The following is a 17,755-nucleotide window of genomic DNA, read 5'->3' on the forward strand; positions in this document are numbered from 1 at the left end:
TCTAAAAGGATTTTTCGTTACATGCGAATAACGCCAAGTAAACAAATATCAAATCAAGCTACCTCAAAGTAATTTAAACATCCGTGCAATCAAATAATCACAATTATCGGCCATATTTGCTGTTCAGCATTTAAAATAATTGAATAAACCAATTTCAGTGGTTAACATTTTAAGGAATACCCCATTTATTTACCGTTAGCCCTGTTAACCGTTAGTGATGGAACGACGTGCGCACAACAGCACGATAGTTGGATAACAGCACGACAACAGCACGTGTCGTGCGTTTTTTAGGTCCATTTGTGCGCCTCAGCGCGGCCACACTATCCTTTCCTTCTTTTCTTACAAGTTTCCGGTGAGTGCTCCGCGTTTTTTTTGCCGATATTTTTATTTAACCACTTTTAAATCGTTTATTTGTAGCGAGGGATACCTGTGAGCAGCTTTCACTCCTACATACCACAATGGCGGTAGGTTCAACCACAATTGCTGCACGCATCGACATATTTTCAACAATATTTTTGTCATGCAAAATTTGTACGCTGTGTGTTTACGATGGCAGCACAAGAAGTGACGAGTTTCCTTGGTTGTTTTTCAGGCGGTTACCAAGAAGATTAAGCGCGATCCCGCGAAGAACCCGATGAGGGATCTGCACATCCGCAAACTCTGCCTGAACATCTGCGTGGGCGAGTCCGGTGACAGGCTGACCCGTGCCGCCAAGGTAAGATATACCTAGATGCAGCATAACCATGATCACTGGCTAACTAGAGAATGCCAACAGGTGCTGGAGCAGCTGACTGGTCAGCAGCCAGTGTTCTCCAAGGCCCGCTACACGGTCCGTTCGTTCGGTATTCGCCGTAACGAGAAGATCGCTGTCCACTGCACGGTGCGCGGCGCCAAGGCTGAGGAGATTCTGGAGCGTGGCCTGAAGGTGCGCGAGTACGAGCTGCGTCGGGAGAACTTCTCCTCCACCGGCAACTTCGGTTTCGGCATCCAGGAACACATCGATCTGGGCATCAAGTACGATCCCTCCATCGGTATCTATGGTCTGGACTTCTACGTCGTCCTCGGCCGCCCTGGTAAGCATCTGTCTCCTACGTTTCGAATCGTGCACTTAATTAGGTATCTCTGCCAATCGAGGCTCTGATGCTCAGTGAATGTGCGCATAGCAAAGAAGATGTGCTTAGTTGGACTTGCTACATTCCATGCGTGGCCACACGGTACAATTTCGACAGCGTCTCATGGATTGCCAAAACGTTGATTACTTATCTGCTACTCTGGTTTATCTTGCAGGCTACAATGTGAACCACAGGAAGCGCAAGTCCGGCACTGTCGGCTTCCAGCACCGCCTCACCAAGGAGGATGCCATGAAGTGGTTCCAGCAGAAATACGATGGTATCATCTTGAACACCAAGAAGTAGAGGAGCTCTATCAGTAACCATGTTTTTTAAGAAGAATTCTACAATAAACCTTGGCTTGTGTCAACACGTAAAACCCGTAGTTCTGATCAACATTATTTATCGACAATAGTTTCAACTAAGTGGATCGTGATTGAAGTTATTTGGCAAGAAATCATTGCTAGGATTTCATATCCGGTTTTAGGTTCTATGGAGACCAACGTCTTGTTAATGGATACAACTGCAGCATATTGTAGTGTCTGGACGAAAACATTTGGATATCAGCTAGAGGCATTCAAGATTTTAAAGTTTACTGTTCAATTGATCAATTTTAAAGCAATTTCTTGTACTATTATAGAAATCAATTGTAAATATCAAAATGCCAAAATGAAAAAACTTTTGTAACAAAAGGAACAAATTCTTGATTTTGCTACAAGTTGTAGATTTAATTGCTAAACTGAGTTCCATGATTTATTTTATGAAATCCTAAAGCCAAATCATTCAGTTCAGTGTAGGTGTACATATGGCCAAAACAATTCCATCTTGGGCATGATGGGTGACCTCTTCCCCTACTGTTGTAATCGAACCCAATACTCAAAGTCACGCCTTAGGTGAACTTGAAAATTCGTGGGGGCGAACAAATCGGATGCGGCAGCCAAAGTTGAAGGTGGCCATAAGTTTCAATAAATCGATGCCAACACCAAGCGGGTTGCCATGGCAATTGAAAGTCCTTTGCAGGGCCAAACATGTCAGGAAAATCGCCGTAAACAAAATAAAATTGATGCCCGTCCGCCAGTAAAATGGGAATGTTGCACAATTTGGCCGATTTGATAAAGATTAAAAAGGATAAGATGACGATTCTGGTGCTGGGACTGAACAACAGCGGAAAGTCCTCGATAATTAATCATTTCAAAAAGTCCAGCGAACAGACATCCATTGTGGTGCCCACAGTTGGCTTCATGGTGGAACAGTTTTACAGTAAGTGGCCGTGGAATCATCAACTATGACTATATGTATCCCCTTGGAGTAGGCATGTCAGGTGTTTCCATTAAGGCAATCGACATGTCCGGTGCGACGCGATACAGGAATCTGTGGGAGCACCAGTTTAAGAACTGCCACGGCATCATCTACGTTATTGATTCCAGCGATCGCATGAGATTTGGTATTGAATATGCAAATTAACAACGCCCGTCTATCGCTCAATGTTTCAATTTTAGTGGTGGTCAAGGATGAGTTGGATCTGGTGCTACAGCATCCGGACTTGTGCAACCGAATTGTGCCAATTCTCTTCTACGGCAACAAAATGGACATGGAGGACTCGCTATCCAGTGTGAAAATAGCAGCAGGTGCTTCGCTTTGGTTACTCAAAAGTTAATAACTACATGTTGCTTATAATATATCATCTGTATGCAGCTCTCAGATTGGAGAACATAAAGGACAAACCCTGGCACATCTGCTCCAGCAGCGCTATATCCGGCGAAGGTCTGGGCGAGGGTGTCCAATGGCTCATCCAGCAAATGCGTTTCGCCATGCTGAACAACAAAAATGCCGCCAAATCCAGGTCCAAGCACTCCAAATAGAACTGCGACGCTCTGCACTTTTGTTTTTGTCTTGATGTTTAATAAAAATCAATGTTTTTTCGAAAAAAAAGCGCATTACAAAACTGATCGTTTAGGAAATCAACAGAAATTTATTTTCTCGCAGGGACAATCTTCTCGTTTTATTACCAAATTAACATGGGCAAATTAAGCTTTACGCAGTCTGGCCCTTCTTCGTTCACTTGTAAATAATGTAAATTCAAATTAACCAATATTATTTTCTTTAGCAGTCTAGGAAATTAGCCGCCATCAAAAGTTCTAATGCGATCTCCGGAGCGATCGGGAATTCGGGTATTTCGGTAGAACTGTTGGTGTAACGCACTTTATAGGTGAAGTACATGCAGACCTTTTGTAGGACGTGGGATCTGAAAAGAATTAATAACGTTAATAGTTAAAGAAACGACTTTTGATAGTATATGAATACCACTCAAACAATAATACTTAAACAAACAGAACACAAATGCACGAATTCTTAAGCATTTGGATTTATAAGTTGGTTTAGCTTAAGAAGTTATGAGTTGACTGGCTTTTTGCCGCATAATTTGACTGCTATTATAGACTTTAGGTACAGATCAATCAGAATATACACAGAAATAACACCATCAATCTGATTTCTAGGCGCAATCGATGCCGAACTGTGTGCTAATCTAATGCGCGTAGTTGTGCCCGAGATTACGTGTAAAACGGTCAGATTTGAATCATACCGAGCGATCTGTAATCCGTGGACTTTGCTCTACGTACATGCATGTACCCATGTAACTGCGTACGTCTAGGGTATGTACCGTACATCTGTGCAAATTTGTCGCCGGTCATTAGGTCACACAGACTTGCGATGACTGGTCGCCGTGCAGGTAAGCGCTCTGCTGCCGGCGGAGCCACTGGGCTGTGCCTTTGGTGGAGCCAAACTACTTACGGTATCTCCCGGAAATGCACCTCGTTGGCCTCGTTCTCGGCAAACTGACCCGGTCCGGACAACATCGCCCGGATTGTGCCGGAGGTGAGAGCGTGCTCGCGTTTGACGACAAATTCGTGGCCGTCCGAGGAAATCAGCTTCACGTACATGGCGTCCGGACCCTCGCATCCGCCGTAGATCTTGTCGCCGCGCTGCTCGTCCATTGCTATCATCTGAGTTGGGGGCGGCAAATCGTTGATGGGATTAGCACGGATCGCGAAAATCGCCCTAATATTTATATTTTATCTTACTTGTCAAATATCAGTCAGTGACACCCACACACCGCCGCACGGTACGCACACACACACACAATCAATACACACTGTGCACACTGTTTTTGGCGTCCCTGGCAGCGCAGTGTTGTCAATCGATAAATTATCGATTTTTAAATATTTTATTGCAAAATTATGTTTTAATTCCTATTTTATATATTAATAATAATATATTTAGATCAAAAACTTGTAATTTTAAGATAAGAACCATACAACTATTAAATTAGCCAATATTCTTTTTAAGAATGAATTTTAATCACTGCTAAATATTAATAATTTATTATGACCACAGTTTAATTGTGCATTTAATATGTTGTTAATACATATGCGCATTAAAACAGCAAATCACGTTTATCTACTCCGCAGAAGTAGTTAATAGAGATATTTCAACGAACTAATTATGCTTATTAAAGTGAATTAAGGTTATGATTCATGACTCATTATTTATGACACATGCAAAGTGGATTTTTAAGTTTTGAATAAAAACAAAAAACTTACACTCCAGCTTCATGAAAATCGCGTGTGGGAAACCGTAGCGTTAAGACTACCATAATATATATATATATATATATTAATTAGATTTATTGCATACAAGGCCGTCTGAACCACAATGGTACGTAGGCCCACTTCCTACGCTGAAAATATCATGTCATGTCCTCTTCAAGGGCGAATTACTTTTGTTTATGCAGCATTTGCTCGAAAGTTGAGGTAGGTAGGGCAAATCATTGTCAATAAATAAAAAAGGTCTATAAATAAACTAATGTGAATGAAATTATCAATCATCACAACATAACCATGTCCAAAACAAACACAGCCGGTGAAAAGATTTCTATTGTTTTTAGCTGGGAGAAACCCGATTAAATAAACATAAATTTGTGAATCCAAATAATACAATGAGAAAATGTACAAATACCTCGCTTTTGTCAAAACCTACATTAATGAGCCTATTAACATTTATACCAACACTCTAAACATTAATCAGCTTTCTTGGACTACAAAACGCAGTCTCATAATCCTCGTAAAATGATTGATATCTCTCTTATTAATTATAAGAAACCCCAACAAAAACCATAATTGTTTAGACTTGTGAACAAAATTGGATCCGACTTTATTGATTACGTTGTTAAGAGAACAAATCTTTTACAACTGAATTCATTTGTTCTCGTTTCATTTTTTTTCGCAAAACATTGATCGAGAATTCGATTGATTTCCGATTCGAATTTAGTTCTCGTCGACCTCAGCCTCCTGCTCCTCCTCGAACTCGGCGTCCTCGTCGGCGGTGGCCTCCTGGTACTGCTGGTACTCGGACACCAGATCGTTCATGTTGCTCTCGGCCTCGGTGAACTCCATCTCGTCCATGCCCTCGCCGGTGTACCAATGCAAGAAAGCCTTGCGCCTGAACATAGCGGTGAACTGCTCGGAGATGCGCTTGAACAGCTCCTGGATGGCAGTGGAGTTGCCGATGAAGGTGGCGGACATCTTCAGACCACGGGGCGGGATGTCGCACACGGCGGTCTTCACGTTGTTGGGGATCCATTCGACGAAGTAGGAGCTGTTCTTGTTCTGGATGTTCAGCATCTGCTCGTCGACCTCCTTCATGGACATGCGTCCACGGAAGATGGCGGCGACGGTAAGGTAGCGTCCGTGGCGTGGGTCGCAGGCGGCCATCATGTTCTTGGCATCGAACATCTGCTGGGTCAGCTCGGGCACGGTGAGGGCGCGGTACTGCTGGGATCCTCGGGAGGTCAGGGGAGCGAAGCCGGGCATGAAGAAGTGAAGACGTGGGAAGGGCACCATGTTGACGGCCAGCTTGCGGAGATCAGCGTTCAGTTGGCCGGGGAATCGGAGGCAGGTGGTTACGCCGGACATGGTCAGGGAGACAAGATGGTTCAGGTCACCGTATGTGGGTGTCGTCAGCTTGAGGGTGCGGAAGCAGATATCGTAGAGAGCCTCGTTGTCGATGCAGTAGGTCTCGTCCGTGTTCTCGACCAGCTGGTGCACCGACAGGGTGGCGTTGTAGGGCTCCACAACGGTGTCCGACACCTTGGGCGACGGCACAACCGAGTATGTGTTCATGATCCTGTCGGGGTACTCCTCGCGGATCTTGGAAATCAGCAGGGTTCCCATACCGGAGCCAGTGCCGCCGCCAAGGGAGTGTGTGAGTTGGAAGCCTTGCAGGCAGTCGCAGGATTCGGCCTCCTTGCGGACAACATCGAGCACTGAGTCCACCAGCTCAGCACCCTCTGTGTAATGACCCTTGGCCCAGTTGTTGCCGGCACCCGACTGGCCGAACACAAAGTTGTCGGGCCTGAAGATCTGGCCGAAAGGTCCCGATCGCACAGAGTCCATGGTGCCGGGCTCCAGATCGACAAGGACAGCGCGGGGCACGTACTTGCCACCGGACGCCTCATTGTAGTACACATTGATGCGCTCCAGCTGCAGGTCGCTGTCACCGTGGTAGGCGCCGGTGGCATCGATGCCATGCTCATCGGAGATGATCTCCCAGAACTGCAAATGAGAAATGGAAGTAAAGAATTTGGGATTAGTGCGATTAGGACTTGCAGGTGCTGTACAGCATTTCTTGTGAACATGAGTCAGCAGGAAAATCGATTACTAGGGGGTGTTTTCTAACTCAGTCTTAAGAAAATGTATGAATGACTTGGCCAATGAGTCATCACAGAAAATCAATGGTAGTAAAATTACTCAAAGCCTAGACCATCTGCTGCATACATATATACAGCTAGTATTTATTTGACTGCTTCACATAAATCACAAAAGAAGTTTATGCTTAAGCAACGGTAACTTTTATTTGCACAAGAGTACTGCAGTTGAAGAAAACTTTTACTAATCACTGAAACTCATTTCCAATTCTGCAAGTAATTTGCTTAAAATTTTTCTTCCATACCCAGTGAAAGTTGATGCATGTGAAAGGCAATCTTATTTTCTTGTTTTTCTCTTAACTTATACAGATAACTTCGATACAGAAACCTTCTCGAACAAAATGTGTGATGGGTTATGGAAAGTCAGTCTATATATAACTCTTTATTGATTGGAATAAATGGGCACAAGAAGCAGCCGATGTACATACACATGTCTGGGCTCGGCTACGTGGTTTAGGCCACCCATGTACGCCATCATAAACTCTGTGTATGGGCCGAGCTCCGATTAACATAACTTATTCGCTGCCATTTTTGGTGCGTTTCCACCACCACGACCAGCAGCACCATCGCCACACCAACGATAACGTCATCTGGCGTGGGTTTTCGTTTCGGATCTCGAGGCGCAGCTGTCATTGCGTTCCGCCGACCGATCTTACTCGAATCTTCGGGCGTGGGCTGGAACTGAGCTGTATAACTACTATCTGTCTGTCTGTCTATATGTCTACGTGCTGCCCCCACGCAATGCCGGCGACCTCAGAGCCGGGCTCTGCCACCCCAAAAAGCCCCCCTGCTTCCGATGCGGCTTACATCACCGGTTGTTCGGGTCTCGCGACCCACTCTCGTCTCTGCAAGAGGGAAACGGAGGAGGAGTGGGAGGAGCAGTGGGTACCAGTTGGAGAGAGGCGTTGGCGTTGTCTGTTTGCTGAGAGGTTAAAACTGCAGCTCAGTGCTCCAACTACCGACCATCTGGCGCATAAATCGTCTGTTTTTCAGGGCATTACGTCACCTGAACTTTTTGCGATGGTCGTTGTTTATGTCGCGTAAACAAATAAAAACAATTAACCGAAATAAGTCGCTACACTGGTATTGGAGGAAATGCGTGGTTGACACTCGTTTAGCGAAATGACACCGTCATACCGGATTCTATGTATATAAAGTGTATATATAAATATAGAAATACACATTTGTAAGCCGGTCGGGTCGAAAGCGAGAGAGAGAGATATTGAGAGCCATACTTGGGCACAACAATTCTGATGTTGCAGCTGCTCGGGTTTTAAGGCGTTTCCGAGGGTTGTTTTCGGCTCATGGGCCCATGCCCAGCATGTGGGTATTGATTTTTCGGGCAAGGACTAGAAAGATTCGTCATCATCAACATCACCTTCGTGTCCTGTGCCCCGTTATCCCACACGCATGTGCAGCACCGCCCTTCTCGGTTTCGTTGCTTTTTGTGTGCGAGAGGAAACTGGGATAGAGACAAACAGATGGCAAATTCCTCTATATAAGGTCATCATCTCACCTTGCAGACTCCCAATTCCTACTGCTAAAAGTAAAGTTTCATTTTGGCACATAATGGCCGAAAGAGAACCGAAATCTGTCTATACTATAGTCATGAATAAAAAATAGAAAATTGTTTCATTCCATGATAAGATAGAGAAGCCGCCGAAGTAGCGCAATTTTAAGTAGGGAGCAGAGTGTGGAATGCATGAAAATCAATAGAACAGCTAATGCAGCCTACGAACACATATATCTACATACTTATATCCCATCTACGTATAAGATCAACTCTTATACGTTCTGCGAACCGTTCAACGACGACCGGTTCAGCCATTTTAGGTTAAAATGACGTCATGTTTTCTCTTTAGAAGACGCATAGCGGCAAAAAAAAAAAAATTAAATGAAAAAACCGGCCGACGCTCACACATACAAATGAGCAGCAAGCTCTTATGTGCGTGTAGAAAAGCTATCGTGTTTTGACGATAGAAAAGTACCCTTCACCATCTGGGCAGTGAAATGGCTTTCACAACCGGTGAAAAACTATGAAAGTCTTTCGCCCAAGAGAAAATGACTCATGCATGCAACACGCACACAGGCATACACACAGCCACCAGCGTCGGTGTAATTGCAGACACACCCAACTATAATTACTTACATATGTACATACATATGGGCACGAAGTACATATGCGAATGTCAATGGCCCTAAAGCATTATATCGATCGGAAATTCGGGCGTAACAAACTTTCGTTCTAAATTTTGGACCCCAAATGCCAGAGTAGAACAACAATTTTCAAGCATCTTTGCGAAATCGGACAAATATGCGGTATATACAAACACAGATGCCGGGACTCAAAAAGACCACTCGACACACACACGCACACAACTTGGTATACATAAATGCAAATGTGTGAGTGTGAAAATGCCGGCCTCAATACAAATTTTTGCCACATGGACAGCGAAGTCGTGCAAAAATGACGCCATTTTGGCAACTGTACTCTGGATGGAAAATGAATGGAAAATGCAAATGGGAAAACTTACCTTGGCGCCGATTTGGTTGCCGCACTGACCAGCTTGGATGTGAACGATTTCCCTCATTTTGTATTTGTTTTAGGCTTTTGAACTTTTAACTTAAAATTATCTTTCGCTTATAGCAGTCGAACACAACACAAACTGTCCGCTTCACACACTTGGAAAAATTAGTGCATTCGCTTTGGAGAGCGCGGGCTTTTATACGATGGCCGCAGTGTGGCCATACTACATGAAAACGAATAAAACGCAAATCCCGTTTTAGTGTGCTAAAACATCCCACTTGCCTGACATAACATTAAGTTTTAATTAATGTCAATGAAATAAATACAAAGTTTAATCGAAAGATAGTAGCTATGTTGAAAAATGTATTAAAAGGGAATACATTTTTGTCCATTTTATCACATTAAACTCAGTTGAAAAGATATCTTCCAGTATAATCTTGCTGGGCTTAAAAATAAACACCAGATGTAAGCCAGATACAAACTTTGAAAAATTTAAATAATTAAAATTTTTTTCTAAATTTAGGAACTATAAAGGTACATTTTTTTTTCATTGTTAATAGTGTATATATTATACTCTTACTAAGCAGATCCTGTAAATTCTAGCGACAACAAACTGTTAACAACTATTTTTATATTATTATTATAAGCTATTGACTGACCTATTTCGATGTTATAATGTCCACTTCTTTGGGAAGGATTTACAAAAATAAATATTACAATATTTATTATATTATATTATATATATATATAATTATATTATAATATTAATATATATTAATATTAATATTATAATAATATAATATAATAATTATTATAATATTATAATATTATTATAATATAATAATTAATATTAATATTATAATAATATTTATATTATAATATTTACAATATTACACAAATATTATTACAAAATAAATAAATAATAAAAATAAAATAAATAATAAAAAATAATACGAAAAACAACTTACAGTGTGTTACCACCTTAACATTTCGCCACAGCTCTCCTCAAAGGCCAGAAAACATAGGATGCACACTGTAGAAACTATCGCATCGCCTAACTACTGCCATCGCTAGAAGTTCCGCTGTATTATTTTGTGGTTATTTTCTGCGCGCGCTAATGCCGACTTGCATGCCGGCGTTGCGTTTCGTTTGGAAAAAGTGGATCTCTAGCTGGCATTTGGATAGCTAAGTGACTCCGTGACCCACAGAGGCACCAGCTTGACTGCATAGATAAGCGTGACAGATTACCGAAATACTAAAGCGATGCTAACCCTACTAATTCGGCTGGCGGCGACGGCCATACCTGTTTGTGCTATTCTCTTTGTGGCCGGCACGTTTCTGTTCAAGGTTTATATTAGCATACGGTAAGTGATGCATTGAGTTATAATAGTCCAGACTAACTAACCTGCAATGTCTACAGATCCCGCTACGACGCCCGTGTCAACTGCTGGTTCTGCAATGGCAATGTACGAGTTCCGTACCAGGATCGCAACAGTTGGACCTGCCCGTCATGCGAGCAATACAATGGATTCACCAAGGACGGCGACTACAACCGGGATATTACGTCGCAGCGGGACTGCAGCCTTGGCTCCCAAAAGAACAGCTCCAAAGGCAGCTCCAGCATCTGTGCCAACTCATATTATTCCGATGTCCTGACTGCTCAACCTCCTGCTCCCAAAAACGGCCTGTGCGACCAGTGCAACGAGGCGCAGCGCCTGAAGGTCGAGAAGCTCTCTCAATTCGAGCCCAAGAACGAGTCCCGATTCGATCAGGAACTAAAGGTTTACAGGTGAGCTGTCATAACAATAAGCATTATATATACAATGTTATGGTATCTATGTTTACTAAGAATCAAGCAAAGTAATTTAGCTTGATGTGTTTTATAAATGAGTTAATCGTGTTTAAGTCAAGCAAATAAGATATACAACAAACATACAAATGTATGTCTGAATATGATCTAAATACCCGTATCTACATCGGTTTGCAAATCAAAGACAAGTTAACTAGATTAGATAGTTTCTATGAGTAAGCCGATTTATAATTTATATCTATTAATAGAGAACCTTTAATATAAAAGCTGGGGCACAAGTTATTAAATAATAATATTTATGTTTTCCGTAGAGAACGACTGGAGAAGCAGTTTCGCCTGTGTAGCAGCTGCGAACGACATGTGAATAAAGTCCTGCACGAGAAGAAGAAAATGGTGTTGAGCTCCAAGTTCTTGAACTATATCATCAAGGGAGCATCGTTGCTCAAGCAGCCGCACTTCAACCGATTGGCCGCTGCCCAAAAGCAGTTTAAACTGCAGCGATACCGCATTCTGATGACCATCCTGACTGTAGTCAATATTTTGTGCCTGCTCTGCCGGCTGCCGAATGCAACTTCCATTCAGTTTACGACTTACCTTGGAAAATTCATTGGGCTAACCTTGTTCTACGCCTACTCCCACGTGCTGGCCTTAATTCGAGTGGTGACTTCGAGCGTAGGCATTTTCCTGGAACAGCGCGAAATGATAGCCAAACTTTTATTGTATGGCCGTACCTTTGGCAAGCTCTTGCTGTATTCGCTTGGCATAGGCCAACAGCAAGTGCAGCAAGCAACCTTCGCATCCTGTTTTATTGGGATCTACCCATATGCCATGCTGGCCCTGTGTTTCCTGCACACGATATACGACGGATTGAAATTTACGCGATTCACCATTGCTCTATTGTTATGGAGTGGGTATGCCATGGGTATCGAATTCCTGGATCCTTACATCAGTGGAATATCCTTTATAGTAAGTGCATTTACTTATATTTGAATCTTATTTAACAAATTCTTTAAACAGCTGGTGGGAAGTTTTGTAACCCTTGTTTTGTTGGCCACCAACCGGACCAATCTGTTGAGCCAAGTGAATCGGGACGAGTCTGCCTGTGAGAGCTTCCATCGCCTCTGTGCGGACGAATGCGATGATGAAACGCTGAGCATGCTCAGTCAGCAGTTAAGTGGATACAGTGATATCAGCAATAGCAATTTGTCCATGCGAACCGCCTCTGTGTGCCACTCACCCGCCCCAACGATTTCCCAGCGAACAATTCAGGCGCCTGCTTCTTTGCTGTCCCTGGACTCGTTGCATCTGTCGAAGCAACGGATGGAACAGCAGGCTTGGTCCTCGAACTATGGAGATGCCTCTACAGTGGTTGCCCCGCGTGTCCAGCCGGCGATGATGTTTCAACAGAAACCCATGAGACCATTAGAGTCCCAATGGTATCGCCATGGACAAAGTAACCTGGCCCAAGGCAATACTTTCACTAGATCCACGCAAAATCTTTTGATGCCATCGCGTTTGCCGTCCATAAACAGGAACGTCGGCGGAGCTGATGTAAGCGCCTGGGTGGCGGCCAATCAAAGTGTGAACCAAGATCTATGCACTGCCAATCTAATGAGACATTACGAAGAGAAACAGCAGAATCAACTTTCCCGCACTTCGTCACAATCTTCTGGATTTGAGTCGCAGCCACGTCCAGAAGCCCAATGCGGAACAGGTGCTGCAACTGTAAGGGACTACGGCTGGTCCGAAGCCCGTGAGAGTCAGCGAAATTTCGCAGTTTTTCCGCCAATGCCGTCACCTACACCCACAATAACGCCTAGTGAATATCAATACTCGAGGACTGCTCTTCCGCAGCAACAGCCAACTATGCAGCCGGGGGATTTACTTAGGAAGTGGATTGAGATTAACTCAAAATCCTCACAGCCAATACACTAATGTGATGTGAGGTCATAAATATCTAGAAAAACTTAGAAAAAATTCTGGAAAAGATCACCGCCAGTTGGGAAATTATATAAATTTGACTTAACTTAATTATCAAATAATTTATTTTTGACTTACAGTTTTTAAGCTTCTTTATTCTACTAAAGGTTAGTCCTCCCTTTACTTATAATCGACTAAATAAGTAGTGTTTAGCTAGACATTCTTTAATCTGTGTAGCTCTAAGTTTCGTGGTTTTCAATATAGAACTTTTCAGGGAATTGAAAGTCAGGGAGTAAGATTAGAAGGTAATATAAATACTACTTGATTTTAAAGGGAGAATAAAGCTTTGGTAACTAAGTTATTTATTCATTGAAGACAATCATTCAAAGTTTGTTTTTATCGTTAACTAAACTTTTGTGACTCACATAAACTAGATAAATTGTTTATTATACAAATACATATTTTTTGAAATAAAAGCAAAACAAAAAAATGGTTATTATTTTGTTAAGTTAAGTGCAGTTATAAGAAAATATTCATTATCAAGTTAAATTCAATAATAACAGTGACCTGTCTTTTTGGTTGTTTTTCTCTTTTAAAAAATGTTATATTGTTCTCTTAGATTTCAGAACACGCTCTCTTAGTGCAGTGCTGCCAGTTGGTTAACGGCGCGGTGTAGAAATCAAAGTGGCCGTTTCCAAAGTCGGCACGGCACTTCAAAAATTCATACATTTGCCCCTGAAAGTATGTTGTTTATGTTGTTGTTAATATTGAACAAATATATTATGAATTTAAATTATCTTAATAAACAATTATGTATATAAGGTTGTGTAGCCTCTAACCATTCTCGAATGTAAAATTTAGCTGGTTATTTCAAATTACACATTAATCAATCAGTCTGTGGGCGCGGTTTTTAGATGACAGCTTGCTGTATATTTAGTATATAAGTAGTAACAGGAGAAAAAGTTTAGTATTTTTGAATACCGTCCAGCTGGCAACACTGCTACAATATGGCTGCCGTATCGTAATGTGAATTTTTTTGAGAGACCGAGACGTACATACTTTTGTTGCTGCCAAAGTGGATGTGGACGGAGGAAAATAGTAATATTTAACTGCGTTGCGGGAGCGGGACAATCGTCGTTTGCCAATTGCGGCCACCGCTTATGTCGGCTAATCGGCTATCAATAATATTAGTAATCGTATCAATATCAAGTTACCCATTACCCATCGCGGATACACATTAGTTTTGCGAAGGGCAGAGCAGCGCAGAGCATATAGCGAATATTTCCATTTGTTGCCAACAAGACTGTCGTTGTTGTTGTTATTATTGTGGCTTTTCAGTGACTGGGGAGAGCAGTGGGGGTGCGTTCGTAATCCTTGTGAAAAATCGGTGACCGTTCTTCTTAAAAAAAAAGCGAAAGAAAAAACCATCGCGATAAGAAAATATAAGAAAGAAAAATCTGATTGAAAACCAAAGAGCTGCTGCTACTGCTGCTGTGCGAGTGAGAGCGGTCGAGAGGTAGCTAGTGAGCGAGTGAGAAAGCTATGTATTGCATTTGCATTTCGTTGTGTGTGTCGTCGTTTTCGTTCGGTAAAAGTCGGTAAAAAGCAGAGCCTTTCCAAACCTAACCACTTTCGGGTAAACGGAATCGGAAAAGGAACTGGGAAAATCGAAAGAAATTAAATAATAATATGCGTTACATCGATGGCAACAACAACAACAACAGCAGCGACCATCAGCTAGCGACTCCTCTCTGAGCGAGAGAGCTAATAGCTTTTCAGCTTTAGCTTTTCTTGGGCCAATCGGAAATTGTATTTCATTGGTAAGTACAAGAAGTGGCAGCACCATAACCAGCAAATCAATACTTGGGCTGCCATTCCGTTTCGTTCCGTTCGTCAGTTTTCCTAGCCCATTCGTTGGCGCTCTCTCTTTTCCGTCAGTCTCTCTCTTTCTCTTCCCCAAAAGAGAGCGAAAACCCCCCGCCCGCCCACACTCGGTGTATGTGTGCTTTGTAATAACGAGTACACTTTTCTGCACATACGAAAAAGAAGGAAAAAAGAATAATAAAATAAGAAGAAAAAATGAAAGACCGAATAAAGAAATTCACATAAACTTATGGCACTCTCCCTCGCGCTCTCTTCATTTGCAACTAGTGTGCGTGCTTAAATTTTTAAAAAACAGTTGTTTTCACCGAAAGGGAATTTTCATTTCGATGGTATATTTTTAGCCAGCAAGCTCCTTTCGGAAATTATTTATAACCCCCCTCGAAATGTTTCCACGCAACGATTTACGCGATAAACTTTTACAAAATCAGATATAAGTAAGTGCAAAGACCACTTGATTTTCGTATAGTATGTAAGTCCACGAATTGCTTACGTATTTATGAAATATTACTGTGCGTAGGTCGGTGGGCGTGTTTCAACGTTTTAGCCCACAGTTTTCACTCATTTTCCTGCGGGGTTTCCGCTTGTGACAAAGGCATTCAAAGAACCAACAAGAAAATCCCGGGGGCGTGGCACCACCCATGCAATTAAATTAGACCAAAAAAGTGCTTACACTTTGTATTCTAGAGAATGTTTCAAATCATTGAACATAAACAGAAGAATTCATGCGAATTTAGAACTAATGGAAATTGGGAGCAAGGATACATAAAGTTGGAGGAATTCAAAAATGTAATTGTTTAAAATTTAAGCGTTAGTAACCAAGTTCTTGTTAAAATATATGCCGCTTAATTAAGTTTAAATCTGTTATTCACAAGTAAAATTATATTTATTATTAATTTCTCTTAATTTGGATATTAAAAAACCTCATTTTGTAGATTGCAAGAGTACGAAATCAAGAAGACGTACATATTTGTTGTTAAGAATCCGTTCCTAATATAAGTAAATTGCTAGAACAATGGATGAATTTTCGGAGAATATAGAAAGAATTGCCCTCGAGTTGCTGAGCAACTTGGTTCATGGCAATGCCACTCTTAGTGTTCCCCGAAATTCATCCGGAAACGTGATCTCGGAATATCGACGAGTCAGCTATAATAATCGCGGAAGTCGCCATAGCTTTTGCGTGCTGATTTACATGCTCTCCCGGGTGCACCGATTGCAAGTCCGCGGAGGAAGTTTCACCGTCCGTGGACTATACTATGACAATCCTCTGCTAGTCCGGTCGCAGTCCAGGATTGCCGAAGCCAGGCTAGATGTCTGTCGTATGCTGAGGACATCCCCCCTAAGCTTGGGCATACTGGCCGCCTCCAAGGGCCTGGTGGCAGGTGAGTTTATCTCGAAATCCTGATCAAAGGCTCCCTGCTCATCCGGTTACTCTTGCAGGCGACTTAAGGCTGCTGATGACCAACGGAGACGTTCTGGACAGCAGCTTGTATGGTGGACCTCTGACATTGCCCACGGATCCCGAGAAGATAGATCGAATCGAAACGCTGGCGGAATTTGTGCTAATCGTTGAAAAGGAGTCGGTTTTTGAGAGTCTCTTATCCAGAAATGTATTTGGTACTTTTGAACGACGCTTCATCCTTATAACTGGAAAAGGATACCCCGATTGCTGTACCCGGAGGATTGTCCATCGGCTCACCGAGGAGAACCAACTGGCGGCCTACATTCTCGTTGACGCCGATCCATTTGGCGTCGAGATAATGCTAGTCTATCGCCATGGCTCGAAGTCCATGAGTTTTTCCAGCCAAGGACTAACCACACCTGCGCTGCGTTGGATTGGTCTACACCCCTCGGAGATTCCCGCACTCGGCACTGGAGCGGTTGCCCTGGTTGCCGGCGACAACAAGAAAATCAATGACCTCCTCGCCCGCCACGATTTGGAGCCGGGAGTGCGGCAGGAACTGCGCATGCTGCAGGACGTTCAGCTGAAGGCCGAAATCGAGAGTGTCATCGACTTCCTGACCGACGACTATATACCAAATAAAATCAATCGGAACTTGTTTTTGTAGAGTTCAGTGGTAAACCCCATAAGCCAAATATTATTACTCTTGAAATATTATTAGTTAGTTTAAAATATGTTGTAGGTATAGTAATATAGTAATTAGTTTGTAAAAAACGTATCTCTATAAAGATACCATAAGACTCCTAAAAATAGTACTGTAAAAGTTAGTTCGCGTAATCAGCTTTCCATTAATATTTGAATTAATTAAGATAGTAATTTAATAATTAAATTCCCCATTCATTGGGATTCCGATTTTGTTGCTTATGTTATAAAATGTAATGTTTAATTTCAATGCAGCTTTAATAACGTCAATATAATATTACGACTAATTAATATTAAAGTACCTTAAGATCCTTGCCTTTAGAAAACATAATTTTAATATTTGGATAACGGATAATAGTAATTTACACTCGTAATGTCTGAGTAATCTGCTTCTAGTGTTTCGTATTGAGTGGTCAACTTGATTTTCTGCATTACTTTGTGTGGACGAAGCCAGTAAACTCAAGCAGACAAAGGAGATTATTTTTTTTATTGTGCCTCTAAAGTGTTATGGCTTGAGGTCGGTAATCGGAGCCGGTAATTGGCTACGTTTTTGATAATGGCAAGTGAATGGCCAGTCATATTATAGGTGCCGAAAGATACAAGTAGTCTGCTTTGTTTAGATCCATACTAATTGCGTGCA

General features: G+C 42.2%; 7 protein-coding genes and 1 non-coding gene across 17 annotated transcripts in view; 6 read left to right on the forward strand and 2 right to left on the reverse strand.

Moving 5' to 3' along the window:
- The first annotated feature begins 316 nt into the window (after window positions 1-316).
- Window positions 317-1,800, forward strand: RpL11 (Ribosomal protein L11). Of its 2 annotated transcripts, none has more exons than NM_001299685.1 (5): window positions 317-352; window positions 418-464; window positions 593-715; window positions 776-1,073; window positions 1,288-1,800. In NM_001299685.1, exons 2-5 carry the CDS (start codon window positions 459-461, stop codon window positions 1,413-1,415), a joined length of 555 nt encoding a protein of 184 aa, NP_001286614.1. In that variant the 5' UTR covers window positions 317-352; window positions 418-458; the 3' UTR covers window positions 1,416-1,800. The 2 variants fall into 2 exon arrangements, with proteins under 2 accessions (NP_001286614.1, NP_477054.1); NM_057706.5 differs by having other exon boundaries at window positions 1,288-1,493.
- snoRNA:Psi28S-2444 lies at window positions 1,102-1,231 on the forward strand. Its single transcript, NR_003809.1, has one exon. It is a non-coding gene; the product is annotated as a snoRNA:Psi28S-2444 (small nucleolar RNA).
- Window positions 1,801-2,153: 353 nt separating the features above from the next.
- On the forward strand, window positions 2,154-3,033 carry Arl6 (ADP ribosylation factor-like 6). Of its 2 annotated transcripts, none has more exons than NM_137577.3 (4): window positions 2,154-2,369; window positions 2,419-2,553; window positions 2,609-2,737; window positions 2,805-3,033. In NM_137577.3, the coding sequence occupies exons 1-4, from the start codon at window positions 2,192-2,194 to the stop codon at window positions 2,969-2,971; spliced, it is 609 nt and encodes a 202-aa protein (NP_611421.1). In that variant the 5' UTR covers window positions 2,154-2,191; the 3' UTR covers window positions 2,972-3,033. The 2 variants fall into 2 exon arrangements, with proteins under 2 accessions (NP_611421.1, NP_001286615.1); NM_001299686.1 differs by having other exon boundaries at window positions 2,422-2,553.
- Window positions 3,034-3,059: 26 nt separating this feature from the next.
- Window positions 3,060-4,261, reverse strand: EloC (Elongin C). 2 transcript variants are annotated; one of them, NM_166354.3, is made up of 3 exons: window positions 4,193-4,261; window positions 3,903-4,114; window positions 3,060-3,354 (listed from the first exon to the last, which is right to left on the reverse strand). In NM_166354.3, exons 2-3 carry the CDS (start codon window positions 4,112-4,114, stop codon window positions 3,213-3,215), a joined length of 354 nt encoding a protein of 117 aa, NP_725894.1. In that variant the 5' UTR covers window positions 4,193-4,261; the 3' UTR covers window positions 3,060-3,212. The 2 variants fall into 2 exon arrangements, with proteins under 2 accessions (NP_725894.1, NP_523794.1); NM_079070.4 differs by having other exon boundaries at window positions 3,903-4,261.
- Window positions 4,262-5,293: 1,032 nt separating this feature from the next.
- On the reverse strand, window positions 5,294-9,575 carry betaTub56D (beta-Tubulin at 56D). Of its 2 annotated transcripts, none has more exons than NM_079071.3 (2): window positions 9,408-9,575; window positions 5,294-6,721 (listed from the first exon to the last, which is right to left on the reverse strand). In NM_079071.3, the coding sequence occupies exons 1-2, from the start codon at window positions 9,462-9,464 to the stop codon at window positions 5,435-5,437; spliced, it is 1,344 nt and encodes a 447-aa protein (NP_523795.2). In that variant the 5' UTR covers window positions 9,465-9,575; the 3' UTR covers window positions 5,294-5,434. The 2 variants fall into 2 exon arrangements, with proteins under 2 accessions (NP_523795.2, NP_725896.1); NM_166356.2 differs by lacking the exon at window positions 9,408-9,575 and adding an exon at window positions 7,302-7,574.
- A 903-nt stretch (window positions 9,576-10,478) lies between these two features.
- On the forward strand, window positions 10,479-13,502 carry CG7744 (uncharacterized protein). Its single transcript, NM_137578.4, has 4 exons — window positions 10,479-10,764; window positions 10,821-11,189; window positions 11,522-12,176; window positions 12,228-13,502. The coding sequence occupies exons 1-4, from the start codon at window positions 10,664-10,666 to the stop codon at window positions 13,143-13,145; spliced, it is 2,043 nt and encodes a 680-aa protein (NP_611422.2). The 5' UTR covers window positions 10,479-10,663; the 3' UTR covers window positions 13,146-13,502.
- Window positions 13,503-14,144: 642 nt separating this feature from the next.
- Window positions 14,145-17,498, forward strand: mei-W68 (meiotic W68). Its single transcript, NM_206179.3, has 3 exons — window positions 14,145-14,950; window positions 15,947-16,393; window positions 16,452-17,498. The coding sequence occupies exons 2-3, from the start codon at window positions 16,027-16,029 to the stop codon at window positions 17,078-17,080; spliced, it is 996 nt and encodes a 331-aa protein (NP_995901.1). The 5' UTR covers window positions 14,145-14,950; window positions 15,947-16,026; the 3' UTR covers window positions 17,081-17,498.
- par-1 overlaps window positions 14,145-17,755 on the forward strand; it is a 29,517-nt gene continuing 25,906 nt past the window's right edge. For all 6 annotated transcript variants that reach the window (NM_206177.3, NM_206178.3, NM_206172.3 and 3 more), the window contains exon 1: window positions 14,145-14,950. The gene's annotated coding sequence lies outside the window, so the exon portion shown is untranslated. The remainder of the gene's footprint in view (window positions 14,951-17,755) is intronic.

The sequence above is a fragment of the Drosophila melanogaster genome, chromosome 2R (assembly GCF_000001215.4).
Source record: "Drosophila melanogaster chromosome 2R".
NCBI lineage: Eukaryota > Metazoa > Arthropoda > Insecta > Diptera > Drosophilidae > Drosophila > Drosophila melanogaster.